Raw genomic sequence first — 27,877 nt, 5'->3', positions numbered from 1 at the left:
CAAGGTCAATTTTCCGGGCATGGATTAAGGGCTGAATTAATTTTCAGAATTAATTATTTCTGAAAATTAATTAAATGGCTGAAAATTGCTGATAATGGATTAAGAAAGTTGCCACTTAGCAAAACTTTCCCATGCAAGTGGAGGAAAGGCTAAATAGGGCTGAAGGGAGAGGGAAATCTCGTTTTTTCATTTTGGAGCTGTTGGGAAGAGCTGTTGGACTGTTGCTGCCAGCTTTTGGGGCCATTTCCCAGCCATTGGGACCATTTTGGTAATGGAGATTGCATATTCTTGACCTTGGAAAGCTGGCAATTGCTGTTGATGCACTTTCTCCTGAAGATCACAGTCTCTGATGCTCCTATTGCTATTGGTGCATCCGTTTGGGACTAGTACAGCAGGGCAGCAGCTGATTTTGATCAGTTCTTCGCAACAAATCTCAGAATTTTCCCTCTCTACAGCATTCTCTCATCTCCTTCAGCCTATGCTCAGCCATTCTCAGCAATCCTTAGCCATTTGGAGAATATTTTCAGCCATTTTTTGTGGGCTGATCTGTAATTTCTGCAATAAACCCTAATTTACAGCAAAAATTAGGGTTTAGCAGCCACCTTGGGATCCGTGCCAGAGATTGAAGGCTCAAGGGACTGAAATCAGCAGCTGATAATTGAAGATTATCAAGGGATTTCAAAAGCCAGGCCATCCCAAATTGATTTAAGGCAGCATTTGGCCAGTCAAGGGTCAAATTGGAGAAGAAGTCCTAGGTGAATCAAGGGGCAAATGACCCAAAAGGCTTGCTAGTCATTTATGACAGCAAGAGCAATTGGTTAGCAAGAGGAGATTGAAGAATCTCGAGTTGTACTCCTTCCAATTAAATGAAAGCTAAAGGAATACTACAAGGGGTGCCAATTTTGGGGCCAACAGGGTGTCTACTGTCCAAGAATGTTATGGTAAAGTGTGTATTTCATTTTATGTGCATTTATTCATTGATGTAATTAACTCTTAAATCAGGTTATCACCACCCATTCCAAGAAGGAAGGCTGGTTTCATCAGCTGCAAGCCCAAAATGGTTCTGAAGGTAGTCATCCTGACTACAGGAGAGAAGATCTCATCAAAGTCAATTCCATGTTCTTGCTTGTACCCCTTCGCAACCAATCTTGCTTTGTACTTTGGTGAGAAACCAGAAGTGGCCTTCATCTTGTAAACCCATTTGCATGGAAGTGTTTTCTACCCTTTAAGCAACTGCACCAAGTCCCAAGTGCCATTTTTCTTAAGAGCTTCCATTTCTGACAACATGGCTTTATACCATTTCTTGCTGTCCTGTCTGTCCATTGTTTCCTTAAAGCAAGACGATTCACCACAGTCTGTCAACATGACATAATCAGCCACATTGTTTGCACCAGAAACAAATCTATCAAATTGTCTAGTAGCCCTAGACGATCTCTTAACCCAATGATCATTGTTTGCTGGCTGTTCTTGCAAATTTCCATTTTCAGCATACTGTCCCGACATTTCAGCTTGCAAATCAGCATTAACAGCTTGCTGTCCTGGCTGTTCTTACACATGCAGTGGCTCATTATCATGGGCAATAGCTGGCTGATCATTTCCAGCATTATTTTCTGCATTTACAAGTTCATTTACAACAAGTATTTGTTGCTGAACAGCGGGCACATTTTGTTGTTTAAAAGGTATTTCTTCCCGGAATACAACCCTACGGACCTCCTCAGTCTTTTTGGGTTGTTTATGCATCCAATCTTCCTGGAAGATGACATCATTGATGCGTACTATTTTCCTTTTCTCGGAATCCCACAACCTATACCCCATTTTACCCTCGTCACCATATCCTAGGAGAATACATTTACAGAACTTTGGCTCAAGTTTGCTACGTTTTTCTTTACGAATGTGCACAAAAGCCTCGCAGCCAAACACTCTCAGGTGAGCATCTGAAGGTGGCTTGCCCCCCCCCCCCCCCCAAAGACCTGTTTGGTGACCGATTAATTAAATGTACGACTGTCATAATAGCCTCTACCCAAAAACCATGGGGTAATGCAGCATGAGGTGCCATCGTACGAACCTTATCTTATATGGTCCGATTCATGCGCTCTGCAACTCCATTTTGGGGTGGATTATGAGGGGCAATAAGCTCCCTCTTTATCCCTTTGTTGTCACAAAATGCCCAAAAGGCCTTGGACACATATTCCCCACCATTATCAGAGCAAAGACACTTGAGTGTCTTATCAGATTGATTTTCAAGCAATGCCAAGAATTTTTTAAACTTGTCAAGCACTTTATCCTTGCTACCAATAGGATAAACCCATACCTCCAATGTAGCATCATCGACAAAGGTGACAAAATATTTATTTCCCCTTAAAGATAATCCTGGCATCTGACATACATCTAAATGTACTAACTCTAGAGGAGAAAATTTCAACGAAAGAGATTTTTTGTGAGACATCTATGCATGTTTACCATAAATAAAATGCTCAAAATCAACATAATGAAGACAAGGCAAATAACCCAAACGAGAAAGCACTTTCATTCTTGTTTGACTCATGTGTCCCAACCGACCATGCCACAAAGAAACGCTTGGCTGCTCGGTCACGGCAACAGCATGATCACTCACACTAGATCATGGAGAGGATACAAAGTATCACTTTTACAACCTCTTGCAATCACTCTAGATCTCTTACAGATGGTATGAAAACCATTACCATCTAGCTGCCCTGTGCTAATCAAGCTCTTCTTGAGCTGAGGTACATGCCATACATGCTGAAGTGTGAAGATAGAGCCATGCAAAAACTGCAACTACACACTACCAACACCTGAAATGTCACATACATAGTTATCCCCAAGATGGACAACACCATGTGCACCCCCTGTATAGGCAAAGAACCACTCTCGATGAGGGGTGACATGAAAGGAAGCACCTAACTCGAGAATCCAAGTATGCATGTCCTCATCTGTATCTACAAGTAAAGCATGTACACCAAAGTGTGAAGAGACAAAGAGCACGTCATTCCCATTGTCCTCACTGTCATGAGTGACTACATTCACCTCTTCAATTTTCACACTGCTCTTCTTGGGTTGGTCTTCTTTCTTCTCTTCGTTGCTGTCATCTGTCTTCTTGCCCTTTTCTTTCTCTTTCTTCCATTTGTAGCAATCACGTTTAAAGTGACTCTTCCTACCACAATGGTGGCATTCAACATCTTTGCCACGTGATTTACTACGTCCCTTGCTATCAGATTTGCCTTTCTACTGTGATCTGCCCCCTAGTATGCAAAGCACTAGAAGACTTACTAGATGCATTGTTCTGCCGATTCATTTCTTCCATGAGTAGAGCACTCTCTACATCAACATACAAAAGTATCGCATTAGAATTGCTCATAGCAGTCCTAAATATATCCCAACTCTCCGGTAGAGTGCAAAGCAAGAACGTAGCCTTAAATTCTTCATCAATCAAGAACTTCAAGGCAACCAGCTGGCTGAAAATGGAGTTAAACTCACTCAAGTGAGCAGACATTGTTGTACTCTCTTTCATGCGCGAATCCATAAGCTTTTTCAGCCAATACACTTTGCTTGCGGCACTCTTCTATGCATACAATTCTTCTAGTCGAGTCCAAATAGCATATGCAGAATCCAAATCTTCAATGTTAAACAGCAAGGCATCAGAAATCGATAGCTCAATGGTTAAGCGTGCAAGCTCATTTAACTCATCCCAATCGTCCTATTCCATATCTGCAAGCTTTGTCCCTTGTGTTTTGATCGGCTTTGCTTGCTTCTTTTGCAACAGGATGTAGCACTGCTTTTGCCAAACTGCAAAGTTATGTGCTCCTTCAAGCTTCTTTATGTGCATTAAATTACTGATGTCATTGCTGCCAGCCATGATTTTCAGCCCAAATGTGACCAAAAAATCAGCGAATGCAGGCCTAAACCATCACACAAGTGACCAAGGTACAAACAAGTACCAACCAGCAATAAATGACCACGTAGAAGCACAGATTTCAGATCTGTAATTAAATTTTCAGAAGCACCAAACCATGTGCTACAGCATTCCACAAATGATTACAGCTGTTCCAAGGGCATATACATCACATTACATGAGAAATCCCAAATTTTGGCTGCAATTTCTGTTGTACATGTACCCACGGGCATAAAATTTGACACGCACAGTCAAAATCCCCAAAATTTTTGTGCTCAAAGCATTAACCACACATCTGCATTTTCTCTGTTATGCATAAAGCAGGCCAATTTTGCCAAAATAGAGCAATTTCAGCAAAACCCCCAAATTTTCCAAATGTTGGATGTCCAAAATTTCATGGAATGGAGCTTGCACGTACATAAAATGACCAAATGGTGCACAAATTTTGCTCAAACTGCAAAAGCCACAAATTGCACGGGGTCCAATGTGCATCCATGTCGACAAAATGGGGAAATTTCAGCCCAATTTGTGCATGTACATGAAAAGCCCCAAATGTCAAAGGCAAGATATCACAAAATTCCTGCAATTTCTAAGACAAATTATCTTGTCCTGGATCACAATTCCCAAATCCGGGAAAAGCCCCAAATTTTCGGGCCAAGATTGCACAGATTTCAATGAAATTGACTCATCCAAGGAAAAAAATCTCACTTTGCATTTGAGAATCCCCAAAAAAAAATTTGAGGTCTGCACATTCAATGTCTGCAATTTTTAGTCCAGAGAACACTGCAATGTGTCGTGCACAAATTTGGGAAAACCCCCGAATTTCAAGACACAGATTTTAATTTGTGCTTGTAGGTGTGAACACCCGACAAAAGGGGTTTTTTTTTTAAGAGTAAATTAAAAAAATAGGCCGTTGACCTTAGCCAGGTGCCGATCATGCAGAAGATCCACAGTCACGTCGCATGTGTAGCTCTCACCTCCAATCCCGTCACGTGTGAAAGCCCGTCGCGTATGCAGCTCGTCACCAATCTCGTCCCGTGTGCAGTGTAGCCCTTTTGTTCACCACGCACTCCTGTTGCCCGCTGTATTCTGTTCGACTGGCAACACGTCAGTTGCCCTGTCACACACTCCTATTGACTGTCCACAATGCTGCAGCCTGACTTACACCACCTAGTCAGCTGCCCTGTCACACACTCCTATCGACTGTCCACAATGCTACGGCCTGACTCACGCCGCCTAGTCAACTTCCCTATCACAAACTCCCATCGACTATTGCCCGCCAGCGACTCCTGCTCGCACTTGACTGCCTACTGAGGACTAGTGCCAACTCCAGAAAGTGTGCATGACCTACAAGCTTGTGACAGCTCCTACTCGCCTGTGACAACTCCTGCTCGTCGAGTCCACCTTGGACTCTTGAACACCTGAGTTGTCTCTTGCCCGCTTTGATACCAGTTTGTAGTGACCGGGAGGCACGAAGATCGATACAGTCAGTGTTCATTACGCGCAAAGAGACAGAAAGCGTGAGCGAGAGCAGAGTAGAGAGTGTGCACAATTTCAGGGTACAATGACGAGGGTACCACTTTAGGTTTTTAGATAGATATATATATATGTAAGTACAAGTGCTAAGGGTGTGTTCATACTCGAGCACATTAAAAGGCACGAGGACCTTTATTCCCAACAAAGCATACCATTGGCACTAAGTGGGTCTTTAAGCTTTAACATCATTCAAATTCCATCAACTACATGTATCTACACCGATAGTAAGAGCACATTGACAATTACACGAAATCCAACACTTCATGTACGAACAAAGCACATTGAGATGCATTATCACTACACTATGTCAAAGAGAGACTCCATGCAAGGGATTGATTTGGTCTAAGTGCCTACACAGGATAACATAGCAAACATTCACTAAGGCTCTTCCAAAGAAAAGATTGAAGCTTTTCGCAAAGCTTTAGGCTTACTTCCATTTGGGGATTGATCTGTGTTATCCATGTTTCCTTCATATCATTCACTTTAGGGAGTTTTGTTAAATACACTTTTTTTTTTTAAAGTCAATCTAGTGTGAATACACCCTATCCACAGACCACAAGCACTTTTTACCCTCTTGCATAAGAGGGGGCTTTTCTTGCATGAACACACTTCAGTGTGTAGGTCTATATAACCTTAGGATCATATCTTGTATTCTCATTCTTGTGATTCATCTTAGTGAAAATACTCTTGCACACTTCTTTGTGTCTACTCTAACTCTCACTCTCTACTCCACTTCTTGTCTATCAAGTTGTCCATTCAATCCAACAGCAAAGAGTTTTTCATTACACCACTTGAAGGTTGCAGCGTATTGCTTAGTATACCTTGGTGTCACCGTGTGGTCGTAGTGATGAACTCCAGTAACAAAGTCATTAATATTCAACATAAGAGCAAGGCCCATACTTTGGATGTAAAACTAAAAGGGGAATTTGTTCCTATTGTATCAACTTTTGCCATTCCAAAAGCAATGAAAATTCATCTTTCAACATACTTGGTTTTTACTAAGAATAAAGATGATAATCAAAATGTTGGGAATGTGTCTAAGTTGGATGAGAGTTGGATGTTGATCACATTTCATTTCTGAAAATGTCGGTTGATTGCTTCTCTCGGTCACTTTTGGGGTAGCTACCACCTAAAAGGTCAAAAGATCATGGTATAGTTTTGATCCCCCGAAGTATCCCTCGTAATAAACCACCATATAGGATGAGTACAGCCCAATAGGAGGTGATTATCAGCTAGCTTAATGAGTTGTTGGAAAAGGGGCTGATTCAGCCCAGCTCATCTCCTTCCTGTTCACCAGTGCTTTTGGTCCAAAAGAAGGATGGCTTAGCCTACGTGCATTGACTTTTGTGCTTTGCTTTGAATAAGATCACAATCAAAAATCCGTTTCCAATTCCTAGAATTGATAATGTCATGGATAGATTGCAAGGATTAGCTATTTTCACCTGCATTGATTTGAAATTCCAGCCATATTCAGCCGTATGGATCAAATGTTCCATGAAAGGATAATTGACTTTTAGAATTTGAATTCTGAAAATTAATTAAATTAATACTAGAAATTAAGATTAGAAAGCTACCAAATGGCGAAACCCATGCAAACTCAGAGCGAGATGTTTAGGGGCTGATTGAGGGTCATTCCAACCATTCTGAGCTGTGTGGAGGCTGAGAGGGAGAGAGAGAGAGCATGTATGTGTGTATGTGCAGCTACAACAAGCACTAGTAGGAGAAGATCATTTCCAACCAGCCAAAAGATCAGCCACAAGAGGTGATTGCTGCCACGGTGTGCTCGGTACGAGCCGACAACCTTCTAAGGCTGGTGACAACCATTGGGGCTCTAGATCAGCAAGCAACAACATTAAATGTTGTCCCTGATTAGAATAGCAGCTAGTACAAGCACTTCTACGCAACAAAATTGAGAGATTTCTCTCTCTGCATATTTCTCTCTCATCCTCCAACAATCCCTCAATAGTTCTCAGCCATTTCTAACTTGGGGTGAAGAGCAATTGAAGAAATTGCTGGTGAAAACCTAACTTACAACACAAGTTAGGGTTTCCACAACCATCGTAAGAGCCATGCTCGATTACTAAAGACTCGGGTACTCAATAGAGCAGCTAAGGCATTAATTTGCAGCTGATCCAAGGGGTAAACCATTTCCAAGTTATTATGGCCCGCATGCAAGAGATTGAAGACCCAATCTGAGTATGGACTGTTGTACAATCAAGGGGCAATTTGTGCTTAAGAGGAGCCGGTCATTTATGGCAGCCATAGTATTGAAGATTGAAGGAGATCAGTCCATATTTCAGTGTACTTCAACCTTTTACCAATACAAGATAAAGAAAAGCTTGCTATAATTTGAGTTCAAACAGGTTAATACCACCCTTGCCAAGAAGGCCAATTTCAAGGTATGTCTCTCAGTGACCTAGCAGCAATGGTGCTTCTTAATATCTTCACGTCTACCAGGCATGCCAAGCTGTACACTCTTACTCCACTTCTATTTCATAGACTAGTAAACGTGTGCTCTCTCAAGAGTTGTATTATAACTAGAATTTCATTTTGTCACATGTGCAAGGTTTCTCCTTCCTTCTATGTGCTTGTTTTGCCCATACATACTTAAGGAAATGCCATTCTTTCAAGAAGTTTTGTCACATCTGCAAGGTTTCTCCTTCCTTCTATGTGCTTGTTTTTACCATACATAATTAAGGAAATGCCATTCTTTCAAAAAGTAATATGTAAACACCTTAAAAAACCTTGCTAGGGTTGTAGTTCCTAATTGTTGAATGATATTCCACAACCTAATAAAATAAAAGTTTCAATACAATTTGTATAGAATAAATGAAGCACCTTGATGGGATTCTCCTTCATGAATTCTTTTGACAGCTCGTTGACTGCTGAAGGCCACGTGGCACTGAACATGATCATTTGTCGACCTTGCGTTTTAAGTACAAACACAACATTTTAGAATGCAAATCAAATTTACACAAGAACTCTTTCAATCATAGAATAGAGTGTCCCAAAAACCACCGTTAAAGAAGAGGGAATTTGAGAATCTTTTCTAGACAAGTCAAGAAATTCAAACATCTCAACCACTTCAAGGCTTCTTGCACTCCCTTGTTACCTACTGGCCATTTCTAATCCAGGCACACATGATTATGAATTTTCTTTATTTATTTTACGGCTCCTATTGACCCAAACTAGACTGCCTGCCCGTAATGCTAAATGCACTAAATTCAGTGTCTACAATCACACTAGTATCTAGTCCACTGCAAAAACAGACATGTTTCTCCCTCCCCCTGCCCCGGCCCAGGAAAAAAACAGAATTAAAATGGGGACATGGTCTAACTCTACGTACTTCTTGCTGTTTGATTGATTAGTGCACGAACTACCTGCTCAAACCCAAGATCGAGCATCCGGTCTGCCTCGTCCAATACCTGTAATACAGTGCATTCACCAAACAAGCTTAAGCACGCATTGACTTAGACAGTTGAAAAGATCAATACAAGCTAACAATCTACATAGACTAAAATTCTTCTTGATAGCCAACAATTAGCTCATTGTATAAGTTCCCCCATCATGAACATGGGTGCAGTGTGAGCTTTCAGTTGGCATTTGTAACTCCAGTGTGCACAATCATAAACCTTTTTCAGACACAAGAATGGGGTACCTGCCCCCAAGCTTGCAAGTTTTCTTCAATGAGGAACAAGTCCAATCCATGAGAGCTACAAAACAGGAGCACTTGTTCTATAATCCTCCTGATCAAGCACTACTCCACCAGCAAGCTGAGGAAGTGAAAAGTAACCAATAACCTGCTTAAGATCAAATCCACAATGACACCACTATGCCTCAGGACCAGGTGAATATTACAATTCCCCCAATCTGCCAAGGTGAGTAACGACCAATTTATCGGCTGCTTTTGAAGATGTGAGCCTGACCCAAAAGATACATATCAAAGCTTCGAGCACTGTGAGACACCATATAAGCAAGGAACCCTGAGGCCAATCATGTAGGTTAAAGTAAGAGGTATCCCTAAAGCACGAGAGCTGGCAAGGAACCCTCATAATATCCTCGTCACCATAGAGACTGTTGCGACTCTCCTCTACCCACTACTAGAACTTAGTTATCGGGAAACTAAACCAATGCTTAGACACAGTCTACCAGTCAACACATCCCTCTTTGCAATTGCAGCTTGATTCTAAACTATTTAGTCCACCTGCTTTAAACCATGAAGACAAAAAAGATGCAATCATCCAAAACATGGCCATGAAATTAGAACACCATACATACTTGGACCAGCCACTCCCAGCCCCCGCTTCAAGGGCTCATAGTTGCACTCATATTTCATACAAAACTGAATGGATTTGTAACAAAAAAACAGCTTACCCCCTCCCCCCCAGATTCCCTGCAGTGAGTGAGGTGCAGTTAACCATTTTCTGACCATTTTTTAGTGTTTTATAACAGTTTTTTTCACTGCTTTTCATACTGGCTCTCTACATAAGAGCCTTAAGGCTCAAGCATCAAGCTCTCACTCTCTCCCCTCCAAGCATTAAGATCTCTCTTCCCCCCAGTCCCCCTCCAATCATGCACCCATGGCTCTCTCCTCCTCGTTTTATCCAATCCTCTCCTCTTCCTTCATCCTCTCTCTTTTCCAACATCATGACATTGTGATGCTGAAAAGAAGCAAGAACCAAAGCACAACCCCAATGCTTTAGCACATGCAAGAAATTCCAAATCCACAAAATTCAAATAAGCACCCTACATCACAACTCAAAAGATAACTGAAAAAGGGGCCACAATGTTTTTAAAACATAACCTCCTTGTAGCTCAAAGTTGGGTACAAGATCACACTCTTTAGGCCATGATTGATGGAATAGAGTGTGGAAGGGCATATTCATTCAATATGAACTTGAAGTTGATAACTCCAAGAGGAAACCTCCTAGACAAGGCCATCACCTCAAGTACAGTGAACACAGAGCAACTCTCTTTGTCAAACATGATAACTTCTTCATACTCAATCTTCGTCCAAGTAGATCACATTCTCCACCCAAGGCTCACACGCCAATAGCATCAGAATTACAATATTCCATCACCTCCAAGGCAATGGGTGAGTAGAAGCTCTCAAGCAATCCCTGAAGGATACCTCAAATCCAAAGTCTCATCAACCCACAAGAATAGCTCCCAATCCATGAGTGACCTCCACGAACACACTCTTGAAGTTGACAAGTCGTTGAAGTGAGGACACATATAGCGCACTTTCACCACCTCGTCCTCAACTCCACCACAACACCTCTACTTGCAGCTCTCCTTGGCCCCCTACTAATAGTCTTTTTCATTTCGCTCCTCTCTCAAGCTCCATGTGTGACATCCAGCTCCTCTACCTCTGCTCCCCCCTTTGTCTTCGCTCTAGCCTCCCTTTTATACTCCTTGAGGGCTAGAGGGAGGGCTCAAGGAGAAAAAGTACTTTGCTTTCCCTATTAAATATTTTTCTAAAGCTTTTCACTTTAATCCTCCTCCTAAGGCTAACGTAGCCTTATGAAAACACCATTCGGAAACCACAGATCTGCCACTTTGCTTGCCTCCAAAGCACACCTATTATGGTATTGATACTACTGTTATAAAAAAAGCACGTGCTTTCCTCTCCATCTCAGCTGATGGGTCACCCTCACTCCACATAGACATCTGTGTCATCAACTATATCAACCCGTCAATCGATAGCCGCCATGTCATCAAGGCTGGCTAGGCCCATTTCATATGGGTATAGAGGTCATCCCTACTCAAAATAGAGCAAGCTGCCCATCATTTGCAAGACATTGTCCACCTAAGAGTGTCAATAGCATTATTGCACGAGGGCATGTGTCCTCCAAGTTCCATATAACTCATGCATGCTTCGAAAGATAATCCCAATACACATGAAATCACAAGATGTACACATCCATGATCTACTCCTCCAAACCGAATGCATAGACTTGATCAATAGTTCATGTCATTGCATCCTAGTCGATGATGATAAACATGTTTTCAAGCTCAACTTATCAAAACTTCGAATCACAATTGACGTCATGCCAAGTAAAAGCTTCACTAGCTAATAGGGAAAACCCTGCCACACTATCCTAGAACACAACACTCCTAGCAGCTAAGTCCTTTTCATATCATGTCTCCCTCACGACACAAAACCTTTCCTTCCTTTCCTTGTCGTCGCTAGTCAGTGTCATTATCCCCTCCTTAGACCCACCTAGATCCTCAATAAAATGCCTCACTATGCAAGAAAAGCATGAATCCTTTGCATTACATGCCATACATGTGGAAAAAGATGCAAGTCCAACTCCCACCATTAGACATGCAAGTATTTTGCCAAACGCTAACAAGCAACGCACCTAGGTAGCCATGGCAACTTCATCACTGAGGATGAGCCCAAGAGTTTTTCATCATCTGCCTTCAAGGAGTCAACTTTGTATTCTCTTGAACAAGCACTCTGATCCAAAGGACATTGATGATGATAGCTCATCCTAAGCCTCTCTCTCCAACCATTATCCTAAAGCCTAGGTTCGGACTTCTAATTTATTGTATCTACTTCAAGCACATGTTGCCCTCATCTTGTACAATATTACCATTGTTATTTTGGCTCTCAACATGTGTTCTATCATCTGTTGTCCAAAATAATCGAGCTTAATTTTTCTAATGTACTTTTATCATACCATACCTCGTAAAATATTAAGATACCATTTAGTACTATACGGTATCATATCATACCTTTTGTACTTAGAGAATTACAAAGTGATGGCTGGCCTACCAGCATGATATCAAAGCTGAATTGAAACAACCTACTTTGAAGGGTGCAACCAAATAACCCAAGTAAAAGGATTGACCTGCCTATGTGCTACACTCAAGGTGACTAACCAACAGCACAACCACAAAGAGGAAAGGTGCAATTTTATCAAAGCTGATTACAAGTAGCAGGTACAACATTCCAAAGCCCACAAAGCATATGCTAAAAGACAGCCTAAATTACTTGTACATGTTTTAGAGTGATCCCCGGGGTTCCTTATAACAATCATCACATGCAATCATGCATGATCTCTTACATCTCTGTCCTCCTTAAGGCTACCTGGACCTTTAGATAAGTTTCTCCTAGCTCAGAACTGAAAATTTATACTTTCTTTTAGAAGTAACAAGATAGTTCATAAAAGAACATTTCATATGACAAATCAGAAATTTCCTAAACATGTAGAATGACACTTCCTAAATTTCCCAAATCAAAACTTGTTAAAAAATTGTGTGCAAGGAAGAGTTTGTATGTTTGGAATTATGAGGGCATCTGAATATCACATAGCCCTATTAATCATGGTGTTTTTATCTAGAAAAAGGCATGCGTGAAAGTGATGGCAATCTTTAGTACCTTGTCAAAATAGAAGTCAACTAAAGTAGAATATAATAATATACACTTTGCATGATGCTTAACCAGCATTGATATGTGCAAACCAACACACCAATCAGTGCAAGTAAATTCGTGTCCCTATGGCTATCACATGTCATGAATTCGTATGCCTATCACATGTCAAGCTTAAGATATTTGTCTACCCCACTTTTTCATTGGTCTAGGGCTTAGACTTGAATCCATTAAATGTGACATCGCCATTTAGTTTAAAAAAATTTACTGAACTGCCACCTTCCTGACTGCATATCATTCTTCAAAGAAACCACCACCTATTTTGTGGTTCACGTTTGGAAGGGTATGAGAAAACATGAGTGTCTTGGAAGTGGCAAGAAAACAGATGGACAAACTGAAAACGATGCAAATAATAGGAGAGTTGCCAAACAACTATGCCAGAACCATTGTCCAGTGCCAGACCAGAACTTTGTGCATATTACGTACGTATGAGTACCACACTTTTTCAAAATAATATATCTGAACAGCACTACTTAGTGGCATTTTGGAACCATGTAAAATATTCTTATTTTAGAGCATATATGAGCAAGTTTGTATTATCTTCCTAAGAGGAATTTCATAGACCTGATAAAACTCCCTATGTATCAGTTTGAGAAGAAAACACCACCTAAATTAACTTTTCTCATTCATATTTGGAACGTTAGGGGAAAAACATACCCAGAATGCTCTGCCCATACATGCATACATTTTAGAGCACATGGAATCTACTGTGAGACAGAGTAACAAATCTTACCACATACGAAACATCCTGAAGACAGCAACAGCCTTCCTCAACTAGGTCCATCAAACGCCCTGGTGTAGCCACAACTACTGCCTGTCCCAAACATCACAACCTCATTAATTAGATGGACAATAACCATTGCCTGTCTGAAACATCTCAACCTAATCAATAAGATAGACAACAACACTGCCTATCAAGCACACAGACCAAACTAGGCTCGCATAGATTTTAATATTGTTGGAAATGATTAAAAAAATCATTGTTTTTTAATTGTATACATCAACACACAACCTCAGGATCTAGGTATTGTCAGGAGGCAGCCCACTGGTGTGCATTTCCATGTTTGGAAATCATGCATCAATTGGTTAAGCAAAAAGCTCTCTGTGGTGGCAAAACCTTCTTGCTAAGTTATGTGCTGACCAGCATTCCCAGTAGCAGTTGAGTGTGGCTAGATCTGGAGACACAAATTGTCACCAAAGAGCACACTACTGGGACATGTGTTTTGTTCAGAATGGGTTGAACAAAAAGCTGCCTTTAAACCCTCTTGCAAGGTTGAATGCTGACCAGCATTCAGATGTGGAGAGTTTTATCACTGTACATGTTAGCCTGCTCTTCTTCAGTCTCAGTCTGTCATCTCCTGGTTGTGAGCTCCTGTCAGAGTCTGACAGGAGACAGAGGAGCTCTGTCAGGACATTTTTGTGGCTGCTCTAGTCAGCATGCAGCCCTGGGTTTGTTCCAGCCCAAACTGGGCTGTTTTTGTGCTGACTGCCCATTTTTCTGGGCAGTCGGCCAGATCTGGCCATAGTCTAGTCGGCCAGATCTGGCTGGTCGGCCAAATCTGGCCAGGTCGGCCAGTTTGGCTGGTCGGCCAGTTTGCTGGCCTGGGGGCTATTTATATCAGCCCCCCCAGTCAGTCCAGTATTGTTCTCTGCAGGTACAGCACTGCTCCCTCCGTCTCCGTCTCCGGCATTGGTGCTGCCACTGCTTCCAGTCTGTCCTGGTTCCCTCACTGGCGCTCCGGGCTGCATGCAGGGACTGTTCTGTCATTCCAGTGTATTCAGCATTCATCTCAGTCAATGCAGATTTTCTTCCTTCATTCTCTGCTTTCTCTCTCCTCTCCTCTGTGTTCGTATTTCCTCTTCCGTTGCGCACTCTCACAGTACACACTTCCTAATTTTGATTGGGGGAAAATTCATATCATGAGGCACAATAGTGGGACTTGTTTTACATTTGGCAGTCCATACATCAATAAGTTGATCAATAACCAGCATTCTCAGCACAGTTGTGTTTGGATGTGGAGAATTGTTACAGATCATTGCATAGGATGCAGCAGCCCACCATGCTTACCAGACCTGTATAGAGCAACAAGTGTCAAGGAAATGCGGCAAGCATATAAAGGACCAGTATCACTATGTTGAGCATTGATCAGATTGATCTCTTGCTTCAAACAAAAACTTACTAATGCAAACACCCATGATCCAAGCACTTCAGCACCAGGACTTTTACGCTCAGCCATGCTTTGAGTTCATTTGACTTTTGATACATCTTTGGCACTTTGTACATGATGTTCCTCTCTGAAGGACAGTTTTGCATTGTTCCACCGAACCATCAGGTTTACACATCACTCACCATTGTGCTTTTCTATTGATCAAGATTGTCTTTTGGGCAATTTGTAATGGATTGCTCCCTCACTCTAACTTGCACTGTCTCTATTCGACTCTAATCTATTGAGTTGAGTTCAGCTGAACTGAATTGAATTCAACACCATTCAACTCTTACGCTAGCTAGCAGTTTCAACAGCAAAGCATGTTCATTGTGACTATGCTCGTAACAAAGAATTTGGCTGGACAGTCTGTAACGATAGGTTCACTCTGCTAAATATCCTGCACACATACTGCCTCTCCTGCACAAGGTATGCCAAGCATTCTGACTGCCCTATACAACCGCCAGCTGCACAGCCTTTCAGAGAGTAGCATTTTACAAGTGAAGGCCTCATGAAATGTGTTTGAAGTTCTGTGAGGTTGAGATTCAGTTCAACCAAAGAAAACTTGTAATAGCACATCCAATGCACAGGACAAAAGCATTATCCCTTATCCATTTTCTGACTTTGAAATCCAAACCGTTTCATTAATACCCATGTTCTGCATTTGCTATCTTCTTTTAACTCAATGTGTGTAACTTTTAAAGGACTTCTCTCTAGCTGAAGTCTCTAGTGACAGGATGTGATTAATACATACGTGCAACTGTTAATTGACAGGACAAACTGATTTTAGAGGACCACATTTCAATCAAAGACTTCCACAGTCTTCCAGTCAAGTGTTGGAAAAAAAGCCTTTCATATGCTGCCCTCATAGAGCAGTTTAAAAAAACTGCATCACAATGTCACACTTTGAGTACGATGCAAGATAAGAGTAGCCGGCCAATGTATGGTACCTAACTTTGAATGGTCCTTCATAATACATTTAATCAAAGTTGATTTTCAAGAGGCGTGCAAAAAAAAAAGCCCCGATATGCTCATTTGCATGGCCCTTCACAGACCTATTGGGTTCATTAAGATGCTTAAAAGAGTTAGAAAACCTATGAGAGACTCCACATTTCAAGCAATCCACCTTTCAGCAAATAAAATAAACAAAGGAAACGTCAGTAGCAGGCCCTAGAACCATTGAAAACAAGCTTCAACTTGAAGATGACATGAAACTGAAGACAAAAGTATATCAAGAGCGAAACGTTGTGACTAAAGAAACTGACCACTCCAGCTTTCAAAGCTGTAACTTGCGGTTTTTTTGAAGATCCTCCATAAAGGCATACAGTGTTCACTCCACAAGGTTCTCCAGCCTCAACAAGAACCTCAGAGATCTGTCACACACAATAAACTAGTTAACTCTTTAAAAATGAATTATGAAGCTCAACAATCTTTCTCAGACAAAAGAACTGCATCATCCAACAACACCAAAATCGTATGGGGAAAAAACTGCAGCATACTTGTCACCTGAGAAATCAGCCATCCAACATTGACTTACAAGAATGAAAAGAGAAGTATACAATTCAAACATACTTGCTGTGCAAGCTCTCTTGTAGGGGAAAGAACCAGGCATACTGGGCTGGTTTGCTTGGGTTTCTTCCGGTTCCTTTTGAGAACATGGACCAGAGCAGGGAGACCAAATGCCAAAGTCTTCCCTGCATCAAGAGGAGGAGCAATTATTTTACCAGGAAATGAGCTTAACATAACCTGCTAGTTACAGTAGCCTACAACAATAAGCAAGCCACTAGAAAGATCTAAGAACAAGCACAAGACTTTCTAATCAGTAGGCCAATCACATACGAAGCTGAACCACTTCTATCAACCCTACTAAGTTTTTTGCAATCAATCCATTCTTGTGCATAAATGTGCGTGTGTGATTCATGCATTGAGATTCTTTCTTCATCAGTAAACCCAGCTACTTTCTAACGTAGAACCAAAGGTCCAATTTAACTTGGCAAAAGTTGTATGATGTGGGCAAAGGAGGAAAAGATTGGGACACTACAACAAGATGCTAAAGCCTTACTCCTGTAGGCAGATCACATCCTCAAAACATGGCCCATATTGCTTGCAAAGAGGCAACATCTTGTACACACCTCACTTATATTTGGAGTTCGAACTTAGTCCATGGCCAAATGGTCTCTCAACAGCTCATGATGACTTGAGTTCAAAGAGTCCTATGTTTAGGGCAACAAACATTCATCATCTCAGATCCCCTCTACTTTTCTTGGGGTTCCCTTGGAATCAAACATAGGTAGCCAATGTATACTCTGTGTAAGCAAATACTCACTAACTTGGGCACCCACCATGCTGCTTCTTGCCTCATCCCCAACCACAAGACCCAAATGAAACAATAGCCCCTTCAAACTCCAAAAAGGTAGAAGCAAATATCTACTTTTGAAGAACAACATGAAAAGTAAACAACTTTGGCAACTTCTTTTGAAAATTAGTTAAGAAATTCTTCCGACTTAGAAAGTGTGCCATATCACAACAAAAAAAATAATTATATCCTTTCTATTATTTTGCATATTTAATTGTTTATTAAATTTGTTTCCTTTGCACTCAATAGATATAAAGAAAACTACATTAGAGCCAGCCATTGATGAGTGGACACAGGTTATAGGGGGGAACCCATGCAATGGGCAAGAAGTGAACCATATCAATGTATTATTGTTCATTAATGAAAAATGCTCTCAGCTCTCTTTCTCTATCTGCTTCTGCTTCGCCTCTGCAAACTCAAAGCCAATGGCTCACGCAAGCCGTTGAGGAGTAGATGACCATGTATCAGGTCGACTGATTGGTCGGATGTAACGTGCAAGTGACAAGTCGGATGCAAGCATAACGTGCGTCAGACACCGACGAGCAACTGTTGCACGATGTGGCTAGAGGCAACTGCCGCGTGACGTGCGACAGGGTGTTCAGCTGTACAAACGACGGACAGAGGCAGAAGGTCAACGACATTTTTTCTCTTTAATTTACTTCATCTTATTTTTCCCTCTCTACCAGGTGTTCACACATACAAGCACAAAGTGCAAATCTGTCTCTTAAAATTTGGGGTCGCAATTTGGTGCCTGACACATATTGCACTGATCTCTAGACCATAAATTGCAGACATTGAGTGCACACGCCTCAAAAATTTATGGGGGTTCTCAAATGCAAGTGAAATTTTTGCTTGGATGAGACAATTTCCTGGAAATTGTGCACTGTTGGACCCCAAAATTTAAGGCTTTTGCAGAAATCATGAAATATTGCAACATTAGCCCACACTTGATGCTCAGGAAGATGTATTTATGCAATTGGAGCAGATTCACTGCAGAAATTTTAGAGCTTTTCACATTGGTGATGTATTTTTGAGTCGTTTTGAGACTGGACAGTGAAATTTGCAGCAGATTCACTGCTGTGAGTGGGAGTCTTTAGAGTTTTGGATGCTTCAAATGTTGAAAAAGGGCAGCTTCTCTTGGTACATGTATTGCTGAATACTCATTATGCAATGAAACAGTGGTAAATACAGCATTTGGATCATTGCATTTGGGAATTTTGGTGATGTATTACTTAAGTGGGAGCTATCCTTAATGTAAGTGTATCAAATTTGATTCGTGCATATGCTGTAATCAATACTTGAGATGAAAATTGCGGCTAAACATCTGGTTCTTGGACACTTTGGAAGTACAAGAGTGTGTACTTGCTGTTACAATTCAAAAACCTTGCTATTGGTTGAAAGCACTCAGCGCTTTATTGCAGTTGTGTATTGTTGAAGATGGCTGGCAGTGCATCTACGTCTAACACAAAGAATCTCTTTGAGATTCATAAATTTAACGGAAATGGTTTTGATCTTTGGAAAGATTGTATACAAGGTATACTCTTTCTAAAGGATTGTGATTATGCTTTAGAAGAACATAAGCCTATTGCTTTGTCAGATGAGGATTGGGCTAAAATTAATAAAAAGACCATTACTTACATTAAAATGGCCGTCACAAATGATATCTTGGTTGATATAAAGAGGCTTGACACTACCTATGTAGTTTGGGAGAAACTTAAGGCTACTTATGAGAATACAACTCATGTCAATCAGGTACATCTCATGCGGAAGTTGGTCAACTTGAAGCTTGATGAGTCCAAATCTGCCTCAAAGCATTTGAATGCTTTCATTGGTATTTCGAGTCAATTACAGGATGCAGGTTTGCCAGCTTTTGATCCTAAATTGAGGGCTATCTTCATGCTCATGACCTTGCCCAATTCATGGGAAGCATTGGTTGTGTCATTGAGCAATTAACCCCAACTTGACATTTGATGGTGTGTGTGGTTCTATTCTGAATGAAGAGATTAGACGCAAGGCAAGTGGGGAAAACATGAGTCAGCCTACAATGTAAGAGGAAGGCTTGAAAAAAAGTATAATGATGCAAATTTTTTTTAAAAATCGCAGAAAAAGCAAGGAAAAACAGCAAGATGTAACTTGTTTATCAATTTGGTCGCAAAGGCCATAAAAAGCCCGATTGCAGGTACTTTAAAAAGGAACAACAACGTAAAAAGCACGCTAATGCAAAAGGCAAGAAGAATAACAAGGATAGCAGCTCTATCCCTAAAGAGATAGAAAAAGTAAATGTGGTATCTAGTGTTGTTATTGAGGAAATAGAAGATGATAAAGATGCCGATTTGCTGGTTGCATTTTCAGATCCGCTTACTATGACAGTGGAGAACATATATATCACTAAAACAGATGTGATAGATGCCTTGTTGTCAACTCATGATGGTTTGTCACAATCGTGGATTGTTGACATCGGTGCTTCTTTTCATGTAATCCATCTATGGAGTGTTTTTCTACTTATGCAGAAGGTAATCTTGGAAAAGTCTACATTGGCAACAATCATGCATGTGATATTGAAGGAATGGGCCCCATACACCTGGCTCTAGAAAATGGTCAGGAATTGATTCTTCATGATGTTAGGTATGTTCCTGGCATCAAGAAAATCTTGCTTTCTGTTGGGCAACTAGACAGCAAAGGTTACTTCACTAGTTTTGGTGATGGTATGTGGAAAATACAGAAAGGATCTATGCTAGTCACTAGAGGTGGTAAAAAGGGGACTCTGTATTATCTCTACTGCAAGGCACTTCCTGGAAAGTTTGTTGCAGTTGCTGAAGTACAATCACACATGGAGTTATGGCACAAGCGTCTTGGACATATGAGCCAAAAGGGTTTACAGACACTCTCTTCACTTGAAAGAGTTGATGTGAAAAGCTCAAAGCTTGACTTTTGTGATGATTGTATTTTTGGTAAACATGTAAAGAGTTCCTACTCTCATGGAGCCTCTAGGAAGGCATGCATCTTGGATTTAGCCCATTCTGATGTTTGCACCATGCCAATAAAAACTCATAGTGGTTTCTGTTATTTTGTGTCTTTTATTGATGACCATTCTAGGAAGCTATGGATCTACTTGCTTGAGCAAAAAAGTGAGGCATTGGATGTTTTTAAAAGGTTTTATGCATTGATTAATACTCAAAAAGGCATAAGAATAGATAATGGCGGAGAGTATATATCTAAAGAATTCAATAAGTTTTGTGATGATAATGGGATTAAACGAGAGCTTACAGCTCCTTACAATCCATCTTCTGATGCTGTGGCTGAGCGAATGAATCGCACATTGCGTGAGAAGATTCGGTGCATGCTGTCCACAGCTAATCTCTCACAATCGTTTTAGGGGGAGGCACTTAAAACCACGGTGTATATTTGCAACCAATCTCCACATCGTGCACTTGAAAGTGGCATCCCTGAAGAGGTTTGGTCCAGCAAACCTGCTACATATGACCACTTAAGAGTTTTTGGATGCGAGTGCTATGTACATGTACCTATTGATAGCAGAACCAAACTTGGCATGAAATCTCATAGAGGCATCTTCATGGGTTATGGAGATGAAGGTGAAATGGGCTATCGAGTTTGGGTTCCAAGCATAAAAAAGGTGCTACGCAATCGGGATGTGATATTCAATGAGTCAAAGCTGCTAAAAAATGTCACATCTAATGACTCACACAAAAAGAAAGTTAAATTTCAGCATGATCAATTACTTGAGTAACCATCACCCACTGAAAATTCAACTCCTTTTGATGCTGATTATAACAATCAGCATATCATTATTGAGCCTGATGAAAATGGGCAGCAAGGGAAGGCTAAACATCAGCTTGAGCACCAAAATCAGCATGCTGAAAATGAATTACAGCAACTTAAAATTGTATTACAGCAACTTGAACATGCAGTTCAGCAACCAAATAATGAGGTCATTGACATTCCCTTGGATGTGGATCCATTACCTGATAACACAGATCATTGGGTAAGAAGGTCTACACGTGTCAAAAGACCTATAGAAAGATTTGATCCTTCTTTGGACTGCATTTTACTCACAGACGAAGGTAAGTTGCTTACGTATAAAGAGGCCTTCTCATGTGAGTTAAAGAAAAAGTGGGAGCTAGCTATGCAAGAAGAAATAAAGTCATTGTATCAGAATGATACTTGGGATTTGGTCACATTGCCCAAGGATAGAAAAGCCATTCCTAACAAATGGGTCTATAAAATCAAATGTGTGGATGGCAAACCCAAATACAAAGACAGACTTGTGGCTAAGGGCTATACACAAAAGGAGAGCATTGATTTTCAGGAAATGTTTTCTCCTGTTGTCAAAATGACCATCTTCGAGTGTTATTTGCCATTATAGCATCTATGGATCTTGAACTTTATCAGATGTATGTTAGAACTGCATTTCTACATGATGATCGGGAAGAAGAGCTGTACATGAAACAGCCCGAAGGCTTCATTATACATGGAAAGGAGCATTTGGTATGTAAGCTTAAGAGAAGCTTGTATGGTTTGAAACAGGGTCCTAGACAATGGTATAAAAAGTTTGATACCTTCATGCTCTCACATGGTTTTAAAAGGTGTAGTGCAGATCACTGCTTATATATTAAGAAGGCTGATGATGGAAGCCTTATTATACTTGTGTTTTATGTGGATGATACGCTTATTGCTGGTAAGCATAAAAGCCAGATTAATGCATTGAAAAGACAACTTCAACCTTTTCTATGAAGGATTTGGGTGCGGCTGATCATATTTTGGCCATGCGTGTAATATGAGATAGAGAGCAACAACTCTTATTTCTCTCACAAGAAAAGTACATCAACAAAGTACTTGATCATTTTTCTATGGCCGATGCTAAGCCTCTTGGTGTACCTTTCCCACCCTATCTTAAGCTTAGCAAAGAAGACTGCCTGAAAGATGATAAGGTAGCCAGTACCATGAAGGGTATCCCTTATGCTTCAACTTGTGGTTCACTCATGTATGCTATGGTTGCTACTAGACCTGACATTGCTTATGCAGTGGGAGTTGTAAGCAAGTTCATGTCAAATCCTGGCAAAGCACATTGGGAAGCAATGAAATGTATCTTACGGTACCTTAAGGGCACCAAAGAAAATGTATTTGCTATGGCAAGGGTATGTTGGATCTGTAAGGGTATTGTGATGTAGACATGGCAGGTAACTTGGATACTCGCAAGTCTACTAGCGGATATATCTTTACCTTGACAGGTGGGGCGGTTTCTTGGTAGTCTAGATTGCAAAAAATAGTAGCACTCTCTACCACTGAGGCTGAATATATTTCAGCCACTGAAGCTTCAAAAGAAGCAATTTGGCTTGGTCGTTTGGTCAAGGATTTTGGGCTGCCCACCAAAACACCTGTACTTAGATGTGATAGCCAAAGTGTTGTATGCCCAGCTAAGAATGCCATGTTTCATACACATACCAAACATATTGATGTTCAGTGTCACTTTATCAGACAAGTTCTGGAAGATGGTCTAGTCAACCTGACTAAGATCAAATCACAGAATAACCCTGCACATGTTCTCACTAAAAGTCTTGCAAAGGCTCAACATGAGCATTGCATTAGACTTATAGGAGTTGGTTAAAGGTTCGCTTAGGACCTTTAAGTGGGAGGTTGTTGGGTGTAAAGGCCCTTATGCACTCTCTCGTGTATCCTGTGTATCCCATGTATATATTACTTCACACATGTGAACACACCCTAACAAGTGTAAGTATACCGTACCCTAAGTATAAATACATTCTTTTATTCTTTGTGTGTACCACATTGATACACACCTATACGACGACTCACTCTCACTCTATCACTGTTAAACACTATTCAACTCTGAGTTATCGAGCTCCTCGATTACTGTGCCTGCTCTCAACTCTCTTTCTCTATCTGCTTCCGCTTCGCCTCTGCACTTATGATCAAAACTCAAGCATATCATAGTCAAGCTCGCACATAGAAAGGATAAATGCCTTGAAGTATAGGCTAGATCTGCCAAAACAAAAAATTACAATCAAAAACATGGCATGATTATGAAATGTATGTACTTCATGTGTAGATTGAAAGCTTAAAATGCACAAATCTTTACATGAAAAACTCAAATAAAGATTTCAGCACTATTTTTATATTGCACTCATAGTTTTCACATGACACCCATATTAAAGGGTTTCTAAATTTTGGGGGATCCCTAAATTTTAGAAGCCTTGCATTAGTCTAGAAATGCTAGTCCTGAAAAATAGAGATAATATCTTCAACCCTCGTTCTCCTCTCCATTACTTTTTCATTTCCATGGCTGTAAATTGTCATATTCAACTTTAAGTATTTCCTCCCTTCATTTCTTGAAATGTTAAATCTTGAAAATGAACAAACATTACAATTGTTGAGCATACTACATTATTCGGGGCATTTATATTGACATTAGAACTTTGACTTGATTCTCACCCCAATACTAGTAGTAGCGCTTACAATGATAAGTTTGTTGGTTTTTAGCCCTTGCATTGAGTGCTTCAGGATACTATGTTGTTCAAGCCGTTTAGAGTGATATCAAACATAAGAAAAAGAATTGGTATCTTTTCTATTCTTTTGCATACTTAATTGTTTATTAAATTTGATTTCTTTGCACTGATTAGATATAAAGAAAGTGCATTAGAGATGAACACTGATGAGTGGTCACAAGTTACAATAGACCCATGCAGTGGATTAAAGAAAAGAAAGTACACACTTCCACCTATATGAGCCAATTGGATGCCTATGATCAAAACTCAAGAATTTCAAAGTCAAAGCTCGCATGCAAGAAGGATTAATGCCTTAAATGTAGGCTAGATCTGCTGAAACAAACAATTGCAATCAGTAAGATGACATGAGCATGAAATGCTTATACTTCATACATGTATAGACTGAAAGCTTAAAATGCACATATCTTTACACAAAAGCTCATGTAAAGATTTCATTACTGTTTTTGTAACACATTCATAGTTTCACAAGACACCAATATTGGAGGGTCTCTTAATTTTAGGAGCCTTAAATTAGTCTAAAAATGATAGTCCTAAAAAATAGGGATGACATTCTAAAATTTGTTCTGTGTACTAGAATTGCTTACTAAATTTCATTACTTCTATTCTTAATTGTACTCAACCCAAAAAGAAATTGTGTGAAGAAAAAATAAGTGTCAAGACACTTATCACAGAAACTTCCGAGTGTCCTACCACTTGTCACATCTCATGACATGTAGCTGAGGACACTTGTCTTATACTGCTCCACTTTCTACTCCTCCCCTTCCCCTATAGAGAGACTTCATTTTTCACTCATTCTACATCAGTTTTCTTGGTTGTAAACTCTTATATAACAACTAAAGGTAAAGTGCTTTCCACTAAAGTTCAATTTTTTAATGCAACAAAGCATATACCGTTTGTTCATATAGCGGTGTACAATGTTTTATCATCTCATTTAGAAATGATTGTGCAATCATTTCTATGTTTGAACACAAGCTAAATGATAATAGTTCAAGATATTCCTTGGATTCAAACCATAGAGTTTCTTAAACAGTAAAAGAATGCTACAAATCTACTTAAAAGCCTAAAATTGATTGTTGGCCCCATCCATCTACATCATCATCCTCCAATCCTCCACCATGGAGTACCCCCATATTCCCTCTCCTATCGTTGTTGTTTCATAGGACAGCAAACCTGCAAATCCATTACAGCCCTTTGTTCTCCATCCCTTCTTTCATTTCAAAGACAAGAAGTGAGCCATATCAATGTATTGTTGTTCATCAATGGAGAAAGGTTGATTTTCCCTCTTTCTTTCTCATTTTGTAAAGAAACTATTTGTTTTTCTTGCATTGATGCATGTGTGCATGTACATCTTTACATAATCTTGTGAGAGTAAAAATTACTACTTCTCACTCTTTGGTTGATTATAACTAAGCTCTTTCATAAAGGACTAGGGATGAGCAAAAATAAATCCCTTCAACAGTGTTACCCATCTTTAACCCTCAATCTTGTCTCCATTACTTTTGCATTTCCATGGTTGTACATTGTCATATTTAGCTTTAAGTATTTGTTCTCTCCATTTCTTGAAATATTGAACCTTGAAAACAAATGAATATTACAATTGTTAAGCATACTATACTATTCGAGGAGTTTACAAAGTGTCATGGGGATATGTCTTTTTAATGCTTAGGTTTAGCACTATCAAATTGTGCACATGAGAAGTGCAAGTTACTTTTGGAGCACAATGATAGTCCAAAACCTAAGTTATGCATTGGAAGACATTGGCAAAAGTTGTGATAAGTTATCTTGCATAGATTTTTGTGGGTGCTTGGTGCCCGTTTTGGCCTTGAGTATTAAGTAGGCACTAGAAACAACTTGTGGCTTCATTTGGGCTAGGTTATAGTTGAATATTTAACACTAGACCTTATAAGGCCAAGTGAAAGAACAACTTTCATATCCAAAGGATCTAACACATTAAATGTGAATGGGCAGAGGCCCATTAAATGGCAAGGACAAGATGATTTTTAATTTCCACCATTAATTTTTTGTTGGGAATTAAAGCCTAGAGGTTGTGACCAAGGCTGAGCTGGGTAGTTGAGCTGAGACTCCATTAAAATGTATACTACTTGGCAAGAGAAGAAAACTTGGCATGTGAGCTAGTGGAGACTTGATCGGAGGCTAAGGCTGAGAAAGATCATTCCAATGAGGCTTACCATCACAAGGACGTGTATTTTTAGTTTTTAGCTTTGGCATTATAAGTTGTACACTTGTGAGGTATACATGTGAAGTGCAAGTCGGTCAAATCCATTATCAAAATTAATCTTCTCAAATATAATTTAATTCGGCCGAAAATTCCAATTAGAAGGTTGCTACTTTACAAAACCTTTCAATAGAAAAAGAGAAGAGGCTATTGGAGGTTAGTGGAACCTCATTCTAGCATTTTGAGGACTGAAGGGAGCAAGAGAGACCAAATTGCTGCAGGCACATGTTTTGGAGGCTTCCAACCATTTAAGAGGACATACGAGATAAGCAACACTTGACCAAGGAGTCTTAGGGATTAGCAACACCAAGATTAATCACACAGGTTAGTGGCTGCATTTTGGCCTCTAGTATGGGTTTAGCTATAGTCAATCAACCATTCACAACAGGGTAGTATTATATTTCGGCCAATTTTGGCAATGAAACTCTGAAAGTTTTCTCTCCAACTTCCTCTATATTCTCTCAACCAATTCACTACTTTCCTCAAGAGATCTCAGCCAAATTCAATTTGAAACAACCCTTTCTCTTCAGATAGGGTGGTGGAACTTGATTAAGCACTAATTACAGCAAGCATACAATTCACCTAAACTGAAAATGCACACTTTACCACTTTAATCTTGGACATTGGGCACTCACTTGGCCCTAAAATTGACGCCCCTTGCGGTATTTCTTTATCCTCAAGAGATCTCAACCAAATTCAATTTGAAACAAGCCTTTCTCTTTAGATAGAGTGGTGAAACCTGATTAACCACTAATTACAATTCACGTAAACTAAAAATGCATACCTTACCACTTTAATCTTGAACATTAGACACCTGATTGGCCCCAAAATTTGCGCCCCTTGCAGTATTTCTTTATCTTATATTGCAAATGGAAGGAGTACAACTAAGATCGTCTTATCTCCTTTGCTAATCCAAGTGCGTCTTGTTGTCAAAATTGACAGCAAGCATCCAAACCAATTTACCCCTTGGTTTGCTTAGGTATCACCTTTCACCCTGCTCCTTGAAAGACAAATTTAGCCCTAAATCTGATATTGGTTGGCTGCTCTCTTAAATCTCCCTAAAAATTTCTCAATTCCAAGTGTTGAAATTCAAGTTGTATGCCCTCAATTTCAAGCACGTATCCCAATGTATCTGTCAAAACCCTAATTTTTATTGTAAATTAGGGTTTACAACAGAGATTGACTAAAATCTCTTTCTCTAATGGCTCAAACTCCTAGAAAATGCTGAGATAACTAGAGAGAGGGCTAGCGGATAAGAAAGAATAGTGTAGAAAGAGAAATTTTAGAGTTTCATCGCGAGAAACACTGAAAAGTTACTACTGCCCTCCTCAAATAGCCATGGAAGTTGTTATCTACAGCTTAGAACCACCAAAAAGATTGTTGTCTGTATGCTGTCATCTACACCAGAAGGACCTTGGACTATTGTCAATTGCTTCTGAAGGGCTCCAAACTGTTGTTACATGCTGTAGGATTGATCCCTGGTGGCTACAAAACACATCAACAACCTCTCCTTGCTCTCTAACAACCTTCTTCTCTCTCATAATGGATGGAATAGACTTCCACCAACCCCTAAAAAAGTTTTTCCCACTTATATGGCCATGTTTTGCCAAGTGGCAGCCTTCTAATCCCATTTTTATCATTATTCAGCTTATTAA

The 27,877-nt window shown here is 40.1% G+C and overlaps 1 protein-coding gene across 3 annotated transcripts in view; it reads right to left on the bottom strand.

Annotated features, from left to right (window-relative positions):
• STRS1 (DEA(D/H)-box RNA helicase family protein) overlaps positions 1 to 27,877 on the bottom strand; it is a 105,146-nt gene that overhangs the window by 58,829 nt on the left and 18,440 nt on the right. For all 3 annotated transcript variants that reach the window (XM_087681383.1, XM_087681381.1, XM_087681382.1), the window contains exons 2-6: positions 16,661 to 16,782; positions 16,354 to 16,461; positions 13,618 to 13,698; positions 8,793 to 8,871; positions 8,285 to 8,370 (exon numbers count right to left, since the gene is read on the bottom strand). In XM_087681383.1, coding sequence (XP_087537509.1) covers positions 8,285 to 8,370; positions 8,793 to 8,871; positions 13,618 to 13,698; positions 16,354 to 16,461; positions 16,661 to 16,782 — 476 coding nt within the window. The remainder of the gene's footprint in view (positions 1 to 8,284; positions 8,371 to 8,792; positions 8,872 to 13,617; positions 13,699 to 16,353; positions 16,462 to 16,660; positions 16,783 to 27,877) is intronic.

This window comes from Lygodium microphyllum, chromosome 7, assembly GCF_053477565.2.
Source record: "Lygodium microphyllum isolate KBCC chromosome 7, Lygodium_microphyllum_v1.1.10, whole genome shotgun sequence".
Taxonomy (NCBI): domain Eukaryota; kingdom Viridiplantae; phylum Streptophyta; class Polypodiopsida; order Schizaeales; family Lygodiaceae; genus Lygodium; species Lygodium microphyllum.
Note: the sequence above shows the minus strand (reverse complement) of the source record. Positions and strands in the feature narration are given on the sequence as shown.